This window comes from Aethalodelphis obliquidens, unplaced genomic scaffold, assembly GCF_003676395.1.
Source record: "Aethalodelphis obliquidens isolate GAN/ISIS:26980383/991018 unplaced genomic scaffold, ASM367639v1 scaffold25, whole genome shotgun sequence".
Lineage (NCBI taxonomy): Eukaryota > Metazoa > Chordata > Mammalia > Artiodactyla > Delphinidae > Aethalodelphis > Aethalodelphis obliquidens.
Window position 1 is genome coordinate 18,800,189 of NW_020837969.1, and position 20,022 is coordinate 18,820,210.

At 35.3% G+C, this 20,022-nt stretch overlaps 1 protein-coding gene across 4 annotated transcripts in view; it reads right to left on the reverse strand.

The window, feature by feature from the left end:
• Window positions 1-20,022, reverse strand: part of TUSC3 (tumor suppressor candidate 3) — a 183,611-nt gene that overhangs the window by 61,623 nt on the left and 101,966 nt on the right. For all 4 annotated transcript variants that reach the window (XM_027122717.1, XM_027122716.1, XM_027122718.1 and 1 more), the window contains exon 6: window positions 15,052-15,141. In XM_027122717.1, coding sequence (XP_026978518.1) covers window positions 15,052-15,141 — 90 coding nt within the window. The remainder of the gene's footprint in view (window positions 1-15,051; window positions 15,142-20,022) is intronic.

A 20,022-nucleotide genomic window follows, 5' to 3' on the forward strand; every position in this document is an offset into this window, starting at 1 on the left:
ATGTTTACTTTTACCAATATGTTGTACATTTTCATACGTTTCATGTTACTTTAGGCAAAGCTTGATGAACTCCTCTCAGTATTTCTGTAAGGTAGGTCTAGGGATGATCAATGCCCTGAATTACTAGGAAAAGCCTTTATCTTGCCTTCATTTATGAAAAACAACTTTGGGTGAAGTATTCTTGGTTGGCAGTTTCTTTCTTCTGCACTTTGAATATGTCACTCCTTTCTCTCCTGGACTGCAAGGTCTTTGCTGACAAATCTCTGATAGTCGTCTGGGGCTTACCATGTATAAGAAAATTTTTTTCTTACTACTTTTAAAATTCTTTGTCTCCAATTTCAGATAGTTTTGTTACAGTGCATCTTAGAGAAGATCTTTTAAGTTGAAATTTTGGGTTTACCTATTAGCTGTAGAACTTGGAAGTCCAAATATCTCCCCATATTTGGGAAGTTCTAAGCCATTCTTTCCTTTTTTTTTTTTTGGCCATGCTGCGTGGCTTGTGAGAGCTTAGTTCCCCAACCAGGGAACCTGAACCTGGACCCTCAGCAGTGAAAACATGCGGTCCTTACCACTGGACTGCCAGGGAATTCCCTATTATTTCTTGACATAAGCTTTCTATCCTTTCTTCTCCTTCTGGGACTTCAGTGATGCATACATCATTTCTCTTCATGGTGTTATGTCAGTCCCATAAGTTCTTTATTCCTTTTCATTCTTTTTTCTTTTTGTTCCTCTGACTTGATAATTAAAATTGATGTGTCTTCTAGCTCACTGATTCTTCTGTTTGGTCAAGTCTACATTTGAAGCTCTCTACTGAATTCTTCAGCATTGTATTCTTCAGCTCCAACCTTTCTGTTTGGTTCTACTTAATGTTTTCTATCTCATTGTTGAACTTCTCATTTTGTTCTTGTATCATTTTCCTGGTATTGTTAAATTATTTAACTGTGATTTCTTATAGCTCTTTGAGCATCTTTAGTGCAATTATTCTGAATTCTTTGTTGGCAATTCCTGGATCTCTATTTCTCTGGGGCCAGTTACAAGAGGTTTACTGTATTCTTTGGTGGGGCCATGTTTCCCTGATTCTTTGTGATCCCTGTAGACTTGCATAGGTGTCTAAGTATTTTAAGCAGCAGTCACTCTTTCAGGCTTTATGAACTAACTTTGATAAGGGAAGCTTCTCACCTGTGGGTGGGGCATAATAAAGCATGCTGTCATCCTGGGTCTAGTGGTCCAGACCACCAGGTGCGGGGCATGTGGTGGCACCAGGTATGCATGTGTGTGTGCACATGTGTGTGTGTGTGTCTGTGGTGGGACTCAGGCATAATACCGCTTCTGCTCAGGTTGCCGGACATGGAGGTCGGGGTTAGCAGGAATCTAGACTTGCATCTTGCATGACAGAGCCCTGAACTAACAGCCACCATGGCTCCCAGGTTCCTGTGAAGGTGGGGAGGGACTCAGACGGCTGGTGTCTTACACTTGTGCAGATGCAGAGGACTGTGATGGCTGCTGGTGCAGTGCTGGAGCTACAGCAGGGGTGGGGAGGAACTCAGGTGGCTAGTGTCGGCAAACATAAACACCTGTGGAGTGAAAGATGGCAAAACTTGCCGGGGGTCCCTGGTGGCTGTGCTGGCCATTGGCTTCATCAGTGGCAAAAGCTGCTGAGTCTGTCCTCAGAGCAGGCCTCTGCGAAATGCAGTCATGAGCACTGCATATGTGCTAATAATAGTCCCTGCTTGTCCTCCTTGATCCTAGTTGGCTCTGTAAATCTCAGCTTTGTTGGTGTGGGTGGTGTGAAGCTGAAGTTGCACAGGGCCCAAAAAGGATGAAGAAGCTGTTTGCTCACCCCACTCTTCCTTTTTAGGCACGGGGAATTCTTTCTAGCTAGGAAGTTCCTTCCTGGTGCTGAACAATGCCAGCATGGGGGTGGGATGATGCAGGCAAAACAAAGCTGTTTTCCTTCTCTTCTCATGAGATTATTTGCAGGGGTTTTGTTCCACTGTGTGGCTAAAACTTCCTAAGTGGACTTTCTAGGTTTTTATTTGTGGATAGCAGTCTAATAATTGATTTTTATGAGGCGCATGGGGGACTGGGAGCCTAGGATCTCCTATGTTGCTATTAGCACTTCTAAGTCATTAATTATCTCAGATCATATTACCCCTATTAATGCTAGATTTTATGACAGACTTTGATTACTGACAGCTGGAGACTTAAACACCAAGCAACTTGGATTTTTTTTAATAGCGTTAATGAAATAGAATAAAACGGGAGCTATGAAGGTTTGAAACTTTCCAGAACCATGGTGAATGTAGGAAATGTTTGGAAAAATATACAAAGAAAAAACTTTCTCTAAGATGAGGATGTCTTGGGACTTCCCTGGCCGTCCAGTGGTTAAGACTTCACCTTCCAATGCAGGGGGTGTGGGTTCGATCCCTGGTCAGGGAGCGAAGATCCCACATGCCTCGTGGCCAAAAAACGAAAAACATAAAACAGAAGCAATACTGTAACAAATTCAATAAAGACTTTAAAAATGGTCCACATCAAAAAAAAAAAAAACTTTAAAATGAGAATGTCTTTAATAATGACTTAATAATCAGTAATGAAGTGTAGATTATAACTCAGTGAGGAGTTATTATAGTTAAATGATTGCTAGTTATATTTACAGTGTCTTTTAATAAACCTGTTTTTAAAAATACGTTGAAGATGATCCATTCTTTCAGAACTTAATATATTAACCAATAAGCTAATTTATTGGTTATTACAGGAATAATGGCTTCTAGTCAACAAAACTAAAATATAAACACTATAAGAATATCATGAAGACATAACACGACAACAGATTTTTGTGAGATTTGATGTAGGACACAGTAATTTTGTTTCTTGGCAGAAATAAAATGTGGCTTTTCAGAGTAATTGCTTCTTTGGGAGAGAATTAAAGCATCTTTGCATTATTAACACAGCAGCTCTGCTAGTACATCCATTATAAAACTCACTTTAGGCATGAGGCTTATTTAGAATATTAGAAATTCAACAGTTTTTTTTAACATTACACTCAGGGATAAAGAAAAGATTAGAAGTTATAGTAGAGGCAAGCAATATTTAAAAATTGTTTTAAAACATTTTATGGTGTAGATTTTGTATTTCAATACACAGTTCGGGATAAACCCAAATCAGACAAGTCCAAACTTTTCAAATACATTAAACTTTAGTAAGGTAAGAAATAAACAATTACAACCTGTGTAAGTAAATTATTAATAGACTATTAGATATAATTGTATAGCTAGAAATAATTTCATAAGTAGTCATTTCTATACTGTATATGGTCAATGGTCTCCTAGTTAGGGAGCAGAACAAAATTAATTTAAAGCACTTATTTTCTCCGATTAACTTAAGAACAAGAAAATAAAAAACAAAACAAAAACTTTGACACTTTATAAATAGCTAGGAGAACACACACAACATTATTAGCCCAAATACAGAATAAAATGTACATAATCCATCAGGTTTGATCATTTTGTGTGTATGTTCTTTGGCTCGTTTATTCATTAATTCAACAAGTCTGTATAAGTCTTATAAAGAGAATTACACAGATAAATAATATTCTCATTCTGTGGCCAAGGTAATTTCATTTTATTAGTGGAGATGATTATGTAAAAACTATATAAGACTGAGAAAAATGAATACGACAAAGAACTACCACGGTCATTCAGAATTGGAGAACTTTATATTCATCCAGGAGCATAAAGAAATGACTTCATGCAAAAAAGCAGCCCTTTTTTGGATGAGAGAGGAAGAGGGTTTTACAAGTACAGAAAAGGAGGAATGTCATCCCACAATTATAATACTTACAATAAAAGGAAATGTATTATGTGTACATTGTTAACAAGAATTAACAGAAAATAAAATACCTGACTCATTTTTCTACCTGAGTCCTATTCTAATACATCCTTTAGGCTATTTTTATTATTTAGCTAAAATGACACCAAAAGTTTAATAATATTTAGGGGGAGGGAAGAAATGAGTAAGAGAGAATGTATGGAAGGGGAGAGAGAAAGACATCTACTGTTCAAAATATTCAGCATGACTCCTCCAAGATAATGGGACATTTCTCCAATGCAGACCTATTGTTTCTTCCCCTTGAGGTTATTAATTATTCATAAACTATAGCATAATTTGGTCTATAGCATGACCAAATCACACTGGCATTTTTTTTTAATATAAGAGGGACACAGTATATTTGATTCTCTGTTTTGATAAATATATGTGACACATATGATGTGGTGTTTAAGGCTTTATGGGGAAAAAAGGTTACTTAAGTATAAGCAGCCCTAAAACTTATTTTAATGTAACCTAATACGTAAAATTTACACAAATTTTCTCATGGCTCCTAATCTTTATATCTAAAGGTGATGTGATAATATGAATATTGAAATAATTTTTGAATGCTAATTTCATCCAAGTTTATAAAAAATTTATTTAAATCATTGATTAGCATTTTAAAGAATCAAAATATAATGACGTTGGAAAATACGCAATGAATAAGAAATATTCTGAGTTACCGAAATTTACATGGTCTTATTTTGAAGTTGTGGAGATATACCTCTAAAATGCTTTTTTAAAATTAGAATGTATATGCTTATTATGTTTAATATAATTGACTCAATTTTATTCATAGTATGAGAATAATTTCCTTGGTTTATAATGACCATAGGGGTCTATTTAGTCCATTATTCTTTGCAATGTACTCAATAATTTACCAAAGTTGGAAAAAAGTTATTTGCTAACTGGTTTGTATTATTTATCCCTTTCTCTGTGGGCAGGTCAGTTCTTCGTGCCTTTGCTTTTTTACTATTTTCTCTGAAATCACATTTACTCTGGATTCTCAGAATGTTTAACTGTATTAGATTAAATTTGACATTGTAAAACACATTCTCATTTTGTAGTATTATAATCCCTTTGGGTATGTGCTTCAAGGTTTTAATTACAAAGTACAAACAAAGCTCAGGAGGGAAGCCGCTGTTTTTCAGACATAGTTAACATTTTTGAAAGGCTAAAAATATAACTTGAGTTCCTATTTGCAAAGAAAGATTTATTCATCTATTCAGCTTTATTTTTATTTAATATCTGCCATGTGTGAAATGTTTTGATAGGTGGTAAGGATACAAATTACATGGTCCTTCTTAATTAATTGCCAGGGTTGTTAGTAGCTAAACAGTTGAAAGGAAGTAAAGGAGCAGTTTGGGTTGGCTTCAGAATTGGTAAAGGTCAGTGAGTTTAGGATCAAGAGTGATGATGAAAGTCAAAACCACATGTAGAGGGCAGAGAGAAGCAGCAATAGATGCCAGAGATAAAGGCAAAGAGTCTTACCAATGGCCAACTAGACACAAAAAATTTTAAAATCAAAAGAAATAAAAAGATAAGGCAAAGCTTGCCAAGAGAGAAGACGCAAGGCCATAGCAACAGAGCAACCATGGTACTGAGGCAAACTTTTAAAACAGTTCAGTTTCTAATACCACACAATGCAATAATAAGCAGAGATTTAATGACCAAGACTTTGGGCAAACCCAGATCATACTGCATCTCTCTACTAGTCTGTCAGCTCCATGATATAGCTGTACTACTAGGGCAGATACAGTACCTGGTATTGAATGGGCTCTCAACAAACATTTATTGGATGGAAAAATAAAGGAATGAATAAATGAAAAGGCAGACTCTCAATTCCAAACTCTACCATAAAATTTCTGCACTCTCAATTCCAAACTCTACCATAAAATTTTTGCATACCTTTACCAATTATTATTCTCTTTCCGGTTTTTTTTTTGTTTAAAATTTTTTGTTATATGTTGACATTCTCTTTGCTGGTGGTATGAAGATTATAATAAAACTCCTGAATATCCTAAATAAAATAATTGTATTTAGTTTAAATAAGCCTATACAATTTTCCACTTAGGACTAAAATATGTCCCTCAAAGAGCTAGTATATGCAAAATCCCTGAGGCATGAGAGTGTACAGCACTGGAGAAAGTGTAAGACTATTATGGCTACCTGAGACAAGTGCTACATTAACGATAAATTCTCGATTAAGCAGAATGCATTTTTGCAACAAAATGCTTTTGCATGTGCATGTAGAACACAGCTCTTAGCTACATTCACAACTGAAGTATAATGCAGTGAAAAATTTTGGATTATATATGGTAAACCCATAGCAACTCTCAGGCAGCAGCTAAAAGCCAAATCTTAAAAAAGAGGACAATATATTTATTTAGTTGGGAGTTATAATCTAAGCACAAGTTTATTTAACTGAATGCATCTCATTCAAGATGTTTTTTTTTTAACGAAAGAAAATGTCTTTATGTCCCATGTAATCACACAGTTATACAGATTCCCTTTAGCTACACAGTAATGACTGTTTTTGTGATGACTTTCACGCCGTGAAGTAGACCATTAGTACTTGACTTGTGCCATTACATAGCAACTTAACAGTAACAAACAAACTTGCAAATCAGCATAGTAACATACTGCCTGCACTATTAATTTTCTTTACATTGTCTATATTCATTTACATTTAAGTTCAGTGTGGTGAAACTTACTCTGGTAACATCTGTAGATCCTTGTAGGCATGTGTTATTTCACAATTAATATGTGAAAATGTGAACAGTCACTGATATTACAAATATATATAATTTTTTAAAGCTAATAGCTAAGTAAAGACCCAACAACATACTCCACAGTCTTTTAAGCTTATCTGATCCAATTAGCTCAGTTCAGAGAGAAAATTGAACTACTGAAGCTAGAATCAGAAGTTCAGAGCTGACACAGGCCCACTATGTATCACTTCTGTTGATGGCCACAAACTATCCACTACTCAAACCAGTGTTGATCCTAAGGTGAATGAGGAGTGGGGATGGATAGCTGAGAGGACTGGAATGTATACCCCTTCCCGAAAATACAATTCAAAACACAGGCCCCGTTGACAGAGCATCAGTAACAAACCTTCTATAAAGGAGCAAATAATCTGTTTACCTATATAAGAATTGTTAAAATGTACAACAGGATAAAACAATTTCTGACAGATATTCTTAAATAAATATGTTTTTATAATTTTCCCTACAGGATTATCTACAAGACAAATATGATATTGACTTAAAAAATTATTCACAATTGGTGAGACATTTTGACTACTTGTTGCTATTGTTTTCAGAGCGTGGTATCTTAGCACCATTTGAAAAGTATGTTTCTTCATGATTTTTTTCCTCTGTTTTGGAATCTGCTAACAAAGAATAAACTCTTATGAGAAGCTGTAGTAGACACATCTACGATGGTGCCCGTGCACCATCCTGAAATCCACCAGTGCAGGGAAAGTAACGCCTTCCCCAGAGAAATAGCACTCAACGAGTGACTGATGAGAGCTGGTATATGAACATCAATACCTTAGTTTCCCTCACCACTGGGGTGGGAAAATCCCTGTATGTGTTCCACACCAGCTCCCAGAGATCCCCAAGCAGTATTAAGCTTCAGTGGCCCAAAGCGCTCATGGGCTGGATACGGCATCTTTTTTGACTGCCTTCCCTTCCTGAACTCAGTTTCCCGCTCCTTTCTCACGTTTGCCTCACCTCCAGCATGAGCTACTTTCATCTGAATTGTTGTCTTTGGGTCTGTTCTGGGAGGGACCCAGACTAAGACAGGAGTGTTTTCAACTTTTAAAAGCTCTTATACATCTATGATTATATTTTATCTCACAAACTACAAGGTAAGAAAAGCAGTATTAGTCCATCTTTTCTTATATTAAATGAGTCTAAGTAACTTCCACCCCTAGCGACACAACTGCTAAGAGGCAGAGCTTGGGAAGAACTCAAGCCCGTTCTCTTCCCATCTGTTTCTCTGCCTGTATACTTCAGGACAAGGCATAAACATGACTCCGTGGGCCTAAGAGTCATTTTTACTCTCTCTTATGTAAACATCTCTTTGTAAGCATATATAAAATGTCCAAGATTAAATAGCGTTTACTAAGATAGATTAAAGCAAACAATTATACCCAAAACATTTTCATATCAGTTATATTTAGTGATGGTGTTCCATATATACAATCCTCCCAAACATTAAACCACAGGTCAGTGTGATCCGAAGCACTCACTGGTTGCTTCAATTAAAAAAAATTTTTTTTCAAGAAAGTCATCCTTTGGGTATAAATGCTAGATGGGATGGCCTTCTTGGCTACAAAATATATAAGAAAACAAAATTATATTTAAGATTCTCTGGAGCTTCTCATTTTCAACTCTGATGTCTGAGCCTCGTGCTTCCTTGCTGTGAGCAGTGTCCTCTGCACTGTAGGATGCTTAGCGGCATCCCTGGCTCCACCACTGGCTGCCAGTAGAGGGCAGCTACCCCCACCGTTGTGACAACCAAAACTATCCAGAAACTACCAAATGTCCTATGGGGGTGCCAGGAGGAGTGGGGTGGGGAGCCACATTCATCCCTCTTGGTATGATACGCGTTTCACAGCCCAAACATCCCTTCACTACTCCATGAGACAGCCAGTCTATAAGGGCAGTAAGGGTTAATGTGGCGTGGGGACAGAAACCACTTATACCTACCTTGAAATTTTACAAATGAGGAAAAGGTGAAGTCCTGGTAGCATTTATCTAACGTTATACGGTTCCAAAGTTAGCACGAGTGGAAGAAGTTAACAATGGGTGTGAAGCTTATGCTTCTGAAACATGACTTAATGCTGTTTCACAGAAAGAACCATGGCTTTTCATGTTTGGGGCCAACAAAGGAATCTGTTATCAGCTTGTCTTTCCCACTAGTAGCTCAATATAGCCCTGACAGCATGAGGCAGAACATGAAACCTCTGGTAAGATGAGAGGACGACATGGGAAGTAAAACAATGTTTCTGGGGAATAAGTAGAATAAATGTAAGCATACTGATGGCAACTTAAAGAGAACTCTGAGGAAGTTCACAAGCACAAAGAAACTATATGCCAATGTCCATTGCAATAAATTCAGATGTTAACAGAAGTTCTCCCATGCTTTGGGATTTGGGTTTAGTTAGCTCTACTTTGTAATTCTGTTGTTGGCTTTGCATTTTGATGAATCCCTATCAGTATTTAACAAGAAGTAAGGCAGAGGTGTATCATACCATCTTAACCCTGAAAAATCTCTCTTCACTTCTGTTTCACTGTCACCTTTTTATAGCATCATCTTAGGAATGTACATAGACCCATCCCCTTTGTTAAACTGTGTGTATGTAGGTTTAAATCTATGGTATTTGCTTGATGCAAGAAAGGCTAGTCAATTCTCAGTGGCCTTTTAATCTCTCTGCTTATATTTTGAATGACTAGCCTAGCTTTTAATGTTCTGCATCTCATACTTCTCATAACTTTACAGCTTAATGCAACAACATTCTCTGTAATCTATTACCTATAGGGAGAGAGTTTACTTAACTACATAGTGTGTTCTTTCTCCTTGACATGAAACTACAAGGGGTTGCATTTATTGATACCTATTTTTTATAATTTTCTAAATTTTCATAGTGAGCATTTATTAATTTTATGATCAGAAAGTAAACTTTAAAAGCAAAAGTTGAAAGAAGAAGTCAAAGTATCATATTTTAAAGAATAATGAGAGGAACCAGATAATAGAAAAATACAGCCTGGAAGCTAATGACACATTCTAGGATTACACCTGGCCACGTATATCTTTAAGCCTCTAGGGTCTTATTAGGTCTTAGTCACTTTATTTAAAAGGACTATGTTTGTCAAGGTTATGGAGGTTTCATGACATTTCACCCATATTTAATTAGTCAATCTCCCTGCAGAAAATAGTAGATATCATTTCAGATTCATAGATTGCTCAGGGCCCTCAGACTCAGAATTTCTGTCAAAAATTTAAAATAGATTTTAGCATCAAGATCCAAACATTAACCACTGTTACTAACAACATTTATGTCTAAACTTTAAATATGTATTTTAAATATTTAGTCTAATTATTATCAACTTAGTCTTCGAATGACTCTCGATCATGTTACAAGATCCACCATTCTAATTCTGGCTTCTACTACTTGGACTATTATTTTTCCTCATTTGTAAAATACCTGCTCTCTGACCTCACAGTATTATACTTAAAAGGTATAAAACTAGATGTTACAACGCCAAATCCATTAAAAAACTCCCATATACAGGAAAAACAGCAAATTAGGCAATTTAAAAAGTTTGACACAAAAGAACTCACCACCATCCAGAATTCTATTTAGAAACTAACTTCAGAAAAACCGGGGGGTGGGGGGGTCGGGGGAACAACCCAACTATTTCTGGAAACCATACAGACCTTCATAGTACAATTTTAAAGTATTTACAAAGTTAAGTTCACTTTAACATTGAAATACTTCTTCATAAACAATTTTAATACAAATCTCTTAAATCATCTAACATAAATCAAATAGTTGAAGCCAAACATATTTTAAAAACTAATTTAGAAAAAATGAACAAAAATTAGAATTCATTTAGCTGATATTTATGTGTAATAGCTACCTAAAAATAAGTCTTTAAAATGTAAATGGTTATTCAATTATGTTACAAATATGAAAACCACAGTAAACTTACTGTTTCATATACCTTACTCCACTAAATGTGCATTGGTCATAAGAAATAATGCCAAATTATAAAATTCCTTTATAAATATTCATAAGATACTCACTCTGTCATTTTATTCCATACCACTGAAAGAGATAAATAGCCTAATTATAGTTATTCTGAAAAACACAAATCCTACATGGTAATTTCTTTTTAGAAATACAGGTTAAAATATGAAGAAATTACCAAAGAAGGATAGTGCTAATTTTCAAGTTATATCTTGAAATTTAAACACATCTATTATAAAGAAAACCATTCACTATTATTATTCTAATGGACAGTCATTGTTTAAAGTATAATTCTGTACCAGTAACCACTTGATTTTATAAAGCAAAGTTAATCTTCTATTTTGTTCCAGTAATATGAAAACACATTATTATGCAAATCAATTCATTAAAACAAAAACAATTTTCTGTTTCAGTGTATGTTGACATTATGCATATTAAAAAGCAGGAAGGGAAGTTTTGCTAAAATACGTTAAAATGCAAAACAGGAAAAGAGCTATATACTAATGGGCAACATTCTCCTGCCCCTTTAACCTGCTTTTGTCTATACTGCTTAGTAAGTAACATCTTAGTAATTAACAGATCAGTCCAAAACCATATCCACATCTCTGGCCAAGAGCACACTCAAGCAATTGATTGTGCAGCAAGAAGCTCCTATATTTCCAAGACTTTCATGATTTTTTTCCTTCAATCCTAATACTTTATTCAAATGTAAGAAAAAATGTTTTTATAAAATATGAGGGTGAAGAGTTTGGGACAAAATTCATTTCGTGAAGAGTTTGGGACAAAATTCATTTCTTTAAACAACGTGGTTATAGGTTTCAGTTTCATCATTTCTGTAACTTTTGATTAAGGTGCTGAAAAGCTAAAATACGTACTCTGAAAACTAGATGCACGTATGAAGGAAAAGTTTTTTTCTTTTAAAAATATAGAAAATTCTGTTTTCTTAATGTGTTCCTCTGGGCCATCACAGTACCTTTTCCTAAGGGCCATGCCAACCTCTACTTACAAAATAGTAATACAACAATGTGGAGGGGGCAAATAAAACATTTTCTAAATCAATAGAGAAAATTTCTTTCCAATCTAATCTAAACCTTAAAATAAGTGTTCCTGTCACATTAAGGTTACTAACTGGTTTATGTGGAATTAACAGTGACATGTTGATCCTATTATCATTCAGACTAGTGACAAAAAATAAATGGAAAGAATTAAGATAATACAATTCAAGAAACCAAAATCTCCTAGTGTGAGTCTCTATAATCATTTAATAAAACATTCATTGAGGACCAGCTGTATGTAAGTGTAAAGATGAAAAATAGCTTAAAAGAAACTCCCTATGTTAAGAATTTGACTAATACATAAAATATTAAAAATATATTATTATAAAGGAATGCAGAGATACATAAATGGGCTAACTACATATTTATAAATGTGTAAAGGGAAGAAGAACTTCTAACGTACTTAAGGAATGCATTTCAGAGGGTTGGCAAATTAGGTGGTATTTGAAGGATGGGCATGATTTGATAGAAATTCCAGGAATGGAAGCAGCAAAATAAAGCATATATTTAGGGGACAAGGGACAGTACAAATACACTAACACTGAGTTTCTCTGCAAAGGAGTAGAGGTCTTAGGCTGGAAAGGAAAATTACAATGGGCAAGTAATGGACAGCCACTTAGGATTTCCAATTTAACTGATAACTCTGGTCCACACATATTAATATTATCAATATGGTCAAAGTATGCTTTAGGAATATTCACCTAGTGGCCTAAAATACTCATTTGTGAAGTCTAGTGCCTAGCATATATTCAGTGAGCAATAGATGGCATCCACGTTGTCACTGTTACTGTAATCAGTGCAAATTTTTTTGGCGCTTACTCCAGTAAACGACGTGTGAGGGGATTAGAGTCTCATGATTTAGCAAAGTAATGGTTGAAATGGTAAGAAGATTACAGTGAGAATGAAGAGTGACAGAATACAACACTTTAAAATATGCCACTTTGGCCTAAGAATTATTTTAAGCTGAAGGCACTGAGAAGAAGCAGATATTAGAAAAGTTCTCTGCCTTCTCCAATCTGCCTAAAAGCAGGACATAAATTCACAACGGTGTCCCTCCTCCTTTCTCTACCAGCAAGGACATAGGTAGAGACAATCTACAGGTGGAGACAATCCTTGGAGACAACTTTAGATCCTTATCAATGGAGAAGGCAACCGCAAACTTAAATCTGCACACTACACCTCACTTTTGCTTGTCTTACTTTTCCTGGTCACTTCCACAACTGGCTTTCCCTCAATACCTTTCTTTCTGTCTGTAACTGAAGATGGCACATAAGCCTGAGCTCTAAGCCACCTCTGAGAGTTATTCATTTTTCCCTATCTCCCATGTATACATGAGGTATACATGTTAATCACTTTGTTTTTCTCTTGTTATTCTGTCTTTTGTTACAGGGGCCTCAGCCAAAGACTCAGAACAGTAGAGGGAAAATTATATTTTCTTCCCCTACATAAGCTAAAACATTTCACAAGAATGTTGATGAATTTTTCATATACTTTAACAAATGTATTTAAGCAAATAATAAAAAGCAATGCTTAATATGTTTATTTGCCTAAGAAATGTTATAAGAATATTAAAAGGCAGTGATAAAAATTTTATCAATTTCCAAAATTTACACTTTTAAGTATCATTAACACAATAGTGATCAAATCTTTGTGTCAGGCCCTCTTTATGAAATAGGAACATATCAGGGACCAAAGTGGATAAAAAGCCATGCTGTCAAGTGCTTATACCCTACTGGGGTCCTGGCAAAAGACAAACAAAAGTAACACAAAATAGTAAATTATATAACGTGTTATAAGTGCTATGGAGAAGAAATTTAAAAAGGAAAGGAAGACAGTGAGTTATGGGTATTGGGGAAGAGGATGAGAGAAAAGGACTACACTTTTAAATAGGATGGTCAGGAAGACTTGAAGATAAGGGGACAATTTATTGCTTGATAATTACTTCCAATTATTTTTTCTGTAAAATTAATTTTGAATATTAGACATTCAAATCACTTTTCTAATTAGTGACAGATTTAAAAAATACAGAGTACACATAACAAAAGACATGTCTGATTTACTACAGCATCTGATTATCCAGAGTCTAACTTTGACTCCATATTCTTGACACCTATAGAAGAAATCTGAAAATGTTGACAAAAATATGAGACCAAAATGGTTATTATATAGTGTTAGTGACTGTAACTAGCAACCAGCCCTTAAAATCTAATTGAGCCATCAGGGTACATACAGTAAGTAAAGTGAACTATACCCCTATATTACCGTTCCACAAAGAAGTTCAAAGAAAGCCACAAACAATTTAGGAAGAAGAAATAACTTGTTAGCTTTTTTAATATTAAAGATATTTGAAGTACTGTAAGCAGTGAAGAACAAACCTCATAAGCTTACATTATACATTTATATTTATAGAGAAATTATAACATGATTGGCCATGGGATAACTTTATTCCATTCAGAGCCACAATATTCAGAAATTAAGAATTTATTACCATTTTAGGTGTGATTCTGGTACTGTGGTTATGATTTTTTAAGAAAGCCTCATCTTTTATAGGTACCTACTGAAATATTTATGTTTGAAATGAAATGATATTGGGCAGTTATTTCAAAAGAATCCAACAGCGGTAAAGAGAACTGGATGGGAGAATAGATGAAACAAGATTGGTTATGAACTGGTAATTAAGTTTGGTGATGAGTGCACGAGGGGTGTCATTATATTCTTCCCTCAAAATCTGTATAAAGAAAAAGCTAGAGAAAAAAGGCACATTTTAGAACAGTAATCTTCACCAACCTAATACTAAGCCTCAAAGACAGTATTCTGCAAAGTTGATCTATGACAATATTTCCCACCCACCAAAAGGAAAGGGAAGGCAGCAAAACAATAGCAGTTACTAATGTAAATTTTGCTACTGATTTAACTACACACCAATTTCACTTTCAATTTTCTGGCAAACAGTTCCTGGCATCCTAATACAATGGCTTCAGGGTTCTTAATGATCTTCTGAGCTAAATTAAATTTATCATTGCTGGGACACTCGCTACAGACTGTTCCTATTTCCTCTTTTGGCATTACGTATTATTGCCATAGCAGTCTGCAAAGTTGGAAAAATAATTTATGTGTATATATTTGATAAGTAGGTACACTGAATTTTTTTTAATCCACGCTAAAGCAGTCCTCACCCTAAAAAAATATATATATGTGCATGTTGTGTGTATGTACATGGTGAAGGTAGTAAATGAGAAGAGAAAGAACATATATTTCGATTTACAAATAGAATCCTTTCTTACTAAATGCTAAACATAATTTCGGATTCCTATGTAAACAGGATTAAAGTTCATAATACTGATGCACAGAACATGCACTTACCACCTGTCCATTGTGCGGGTTTTTATGAGCATATGGTGGTCCACGGATATGATTCCACATCTGGCCAGAAGTCATAGCAAAGACTATACACTGAAAAAACAGGGTACAATATTATAACATGTAAACTGAAAAATAAGAGAATACTGCATTCTTTAAAAAAAATGCTCATGAAACTATCTTTCAAATATCATGTAACAGCTCATCCATTAAAATCATTTTCATTTACTAACTATGGGACCTTCGGTAAGTTACTTTTCTTCTGCTTCTCAGATTTGATATCTATAAACTGGGGATACCAACTATGCTGATGACATACATTAATGGGTAAATAAATAAATTGGGTAACATATGTAAAGCATCTGGCATGGTGACTGATAGTCTGATATGTCCTAACTAGAGCTAGTCAAAAGTACAGGTAAAACATGATGTTTTAGATATAGCCAGGAATAATTCACAGAAGCCATATTCCTGCTGGAACTAGCAAAAAAGGCTGCATTTGGAAAACTAATCTTAAAGATCCGAGACATTACAGAGATGGTGGGGGAGGAAACAGTATGAACCAGAGGTCACAGTCAATCACTGTAACTTATATGTAAGCGTGTTTTGTTTAAATCATACATGCTTAAATTTACAAACATGGACATCTTTAGACTGAAATATGTCTTCAGGTTAAAACACTTCCTACTGTCTCAGAACTTGCCCAGCTCACTCTTTATTTGAACTGCCCACCTCTGGTAGGTAGCTATATCAACAAAGATTCAAGGTCAGAATGAGCAATGTGTGACTGGGGATCTAAACATACAAGATTTGCACAATTTTTAAAGGAGAAACGAGGATACAAAAGGGGAAAAGTAGGATGAGGCAAATTAATGGAGGATTTTTAAACCCAGAGAATAAATCTGAACTCTGTTTCATAACTTCTTGGGAACCACAATATTTCAAAAGAAAATAAAAATGATATAACAGGATTATAGAGATTAATCTGAATCCTTTCCACACTTTCTTGAGAATAACTCTGAAATAAACTGAAACTTCTTAAAAGTCAGATTTGACTTGTACATAGACTTTGCATAGATTGAGGTATTTCCGGAAAGTCAAGATTTTACAAAATATTTGCACTTTAAACTTAGAAGGTACATTAGAATTTAGGCCCGAAGTGAAACAGAGAATGATGCACCACCTAAAAAGTCATTTAAAAATGTGAAATTGTTACGTGAGAAAAGTAAATTGTATATCTAATTTATAGGAGTATCATGTCAGTGATTTAGAGAATATATTAAAGTTGATTATTCTGTAGATAGATTATAATATAGTAGTGTGAAAGGCAGAGTATATTTTAAAATCCAGGAAAAGATATATCTAGTGAATAAACACATTTATAGTATAAGCAAGTGACATTTTTGTTTTTAGTAGATGCTCAGTAATACTAGAGTTCTATCATTTTGGGGACCTAACCCTCATAGTCACTAAATCAGCACTGAAACTGTATGTATTTCTGGTTTTACTTTTACCTGTCTGCCTATTCCTTCTCTGCCTTCTAGTGCTGCACTTGATATTCCTGTTTCCAACTGTGGTGGAAAAATAATGCACGATCAAGTCTGTATTTTAGAAGGATGGTACTAGTCACAGTATGGAGAATAGACTGGAGAAAAGTATAACTTGAGGCAGATAAATCATTTTGGAGGCTGATGTATAAAAACGCTTGAGAGACTATAGTGGCCAATTCCATAGTAGTGACAGAATTGAGAGATCTGGACAAACAGGAGAAATATTTAAGAGATGGAATCAACAGACTTTGGTGAATGATTGATCTGATAGAAAATAGTCAAAATTAACCTCTGGGTTTCTGATTTGAGCAACAGTGTGTAGTTAGTGGTGACACCCAATGAGATACAGAATAAGGCAGAAGCATGTTCAGGGTGAAAGGATAACAAAGATTTGGAGCTCCCTCTGTTTTAATTATTATTTTTTTACAGTAGGTCCTTGTTTTTTATCTGTTTTAAAAATAGCAGTGTGTACATGTCAATCCCAAATACCCAATATATCCCCCCACTCTTCCCCCCTGGTAGCCATAAGTTTTTTTTGAAGTCTGCGAGTCGGTTTCCATTTTGAAAATAAGTTCATTTGTGTCATTTTTTTTAAGATTCCGCACATAAGCAATATCATATGATATTTGTCTTTATCTGTCTGACTTACTTAGTATGATAATCTCCAGGTCCACCCATGTTGCTGCAAATGGCATTATTTCATTCTTCTTAATGGCTGAGTAATATTCCATTGTATATATGTACCACATCTTCTTTATCCATTTCTATGTTGATGGACATTTAAGTTGCTTCCACATCTTGGCTATTGTAAACAGTGATGCAATGAACATTGGGTGTATGTATCCTTTTGAACCATGTTTTTCTCCAGATATATGTCCAGGAGTGGGATTACTGGATCACATGGTAGCTCTATTTTTAGTTTTTTAAGGAACCTCCCTACTGTTCTCCATAGTGGCTGTACCAATTTACATTCCCACTAGCAGTGCAAGAGGGTTCCCTTTTCTCCACACCCTCTCCAGCATTTATTGTTTGTAGACTTTTTGATGATGGCCATTCTTACTGGTGTGAGGTGATATCTCACTGTAGTTTTGATTTGCATTTCTCTAATGATTAGTGATGTTGAGCAGTTTGTCATGTGCCTCTTGGCCATCTGTATGTCTTCTTTGGAGAAATGTCTATTTAGGTCTTCTGCCCATTTTTTGATTGGGTTGTTTGCTTCTTGGATATTGAGTCACATGAGCTGTTTGTAAATTTTGGAGACTAATCCCTTTTTGGTTGCATCGTTTGTGAATATTTTCTCCCATTCTGTGGGTTGTCTTTTCGTTTTGTGGTTTCTTTGCTATGCAAAAGCTTTTGAGTTTAATTAGGTCCCATTTTTTATTTTTGTTTTTATTTCCATTACTCTAGGAGGTGGATCCAAAAAGACATTGCTGCAATTTATGTTGAAGAGTGTTCTGCCTATGTTCTCCTCTTACAGTATCCAGTCTTACATTTAGGTCTTTAATCCATTTTGAGATTTTTTTTTGTGTATGGTGTTAAAGAATGTTTTAGTTTCATTTTTTTACATGTAGCTGTCTGGTTTTCCCAGCACCATTTATTGAACAGACTGTCTTTTCTCATGGTATAGTCTTGCCTCCTTGTTGTAGATTAACTGGCCTAGGTACATGGGTTTATTTCTGGGCTTTCTATCCTGTTCCACTGATCTATATTTCTTTTTTGTGCCAGTACCATACTGTTTTGATGACTGTAGCTTTGTAGTATAGTCTGAAGTCAGGAAGAATGATTCCTCCAGCTCCGTTTTTCTTTCTCAAGATTGCTTTGGCTATCAGGGTCTTTTGTGTCTCCATACAAATTTTAAGATTTTTTTTTTTTGGTCTAGTTCTGTGAAAAATGCCTTTGGTAATTGGATAGGGATTGCATCAAATCTGTAGATTGCCTTGGGGAGTTCATTTTTAAATGGGTTAACTCTAATGTACTTTCAGAACATCCATTTCAAAACATCTTTGGAGAGTGAGATGTCTAAGAGACATTTACATATATATCTAATGACAGAGGTGTAGGGAAGAAAAACTACAGATCTGGGAATTGTCAGCACATAGTTGTTCGCTGAAGTCATGGGAATGGATAAAATTGCTCAAGAAGAGTAAATAGGGTGAGAAAAATAGAAGGCCTAGAGGGCTAGAACACTGATGAATACTTGTAAGTTCATAAACTCATAGACAGGAGCCTGCAAAGGAACCTGGGACACAGAAGTAGGAAGAAAATGAAGGTAGGAGATATAGTGTAACAGAAGCCAAGGATAGAATTTTGAAAAAGAAGAATGTGGTGGTCAAAAATGGTCAAACGCTGGGGAATGATCAAATACAAAACAACCTGAAAAGACTTATTTTTTCTTGACTATTCATTTGAGACACTGAAATACTTAAAAACTATAACAGTTAAAAAGAAGTTAAAAGACAGTAGTATCTATCGAATGACCTGCAACACTCTTAAGATCCACCACTGGTATGTTTAACGTACTTTGCCCAGCAGTATATCATAGTAGTTAAAGATGGAGGCTCTTAAATTAGAACACTTGGGTTTCAGATCTGTCTTGAGCACTTGGAGAAGTTCATCATTCTGGGCCTATAACATTAGGAGTATATTAGCATCAACCTTTTTAAGCTATGGAGGTTCAGTAAGTTATTATTATCCCAGTGCCCTCCACAACCTGGTCCCACATTCCTAAATAGCACCGTGCCCCACACTCCTTAACTGGCTCTCTATGCTTCATTCAGGTCACTCTTCTTGCTCCACCCCCTCCATCCAGGAAGCAGTGCCTACGTTTACATCTTGTTAATTAATGCCGTACCTGCCTAGGACTCCTACCTAACCAACCTCTCTACACTTGGGGTCTATGTATGGTTCTCTCTGAAGCCATTCCAGTTTAATTTACTCATTTGACAATTATTAACTGAGCATACCAAGTATTTACTGGATACTAGGAATATAGCAATGAATAAGATAAAGATAGTCCCTGCCCTTCAGTGAAAATCCTAAATAAGTGACATGTGCTCTGAATCATAAAAAATAAGTAGGTATTTCTCATTCATTCATTCAACATTTATATACTGAGAACCCACTATATATTCAAGAACTGTTTCAGAAGCCAAGAATAAATCAATGAACAAAAATATAAGGGGGGAAACTCCCCTCTTGGAGCTTACATTCTATAGGGAGAAAACAGACAGTAAAAAATTAAATTATATGAGAGACAATGATAAATGAACTGAGGAAAAGTAAAGCAGTGAACGTGGAAAGAATTCATGAGAGAAGGGGTTGCAATACTAATGAGTGGTTGGGAGGGGCCTCTCCAAGGCAGTGGCATTTTCAGCAGAGATCTGATGATGTCTAAAAGCCATGTAAATACTTGGGGAAAGAGGGA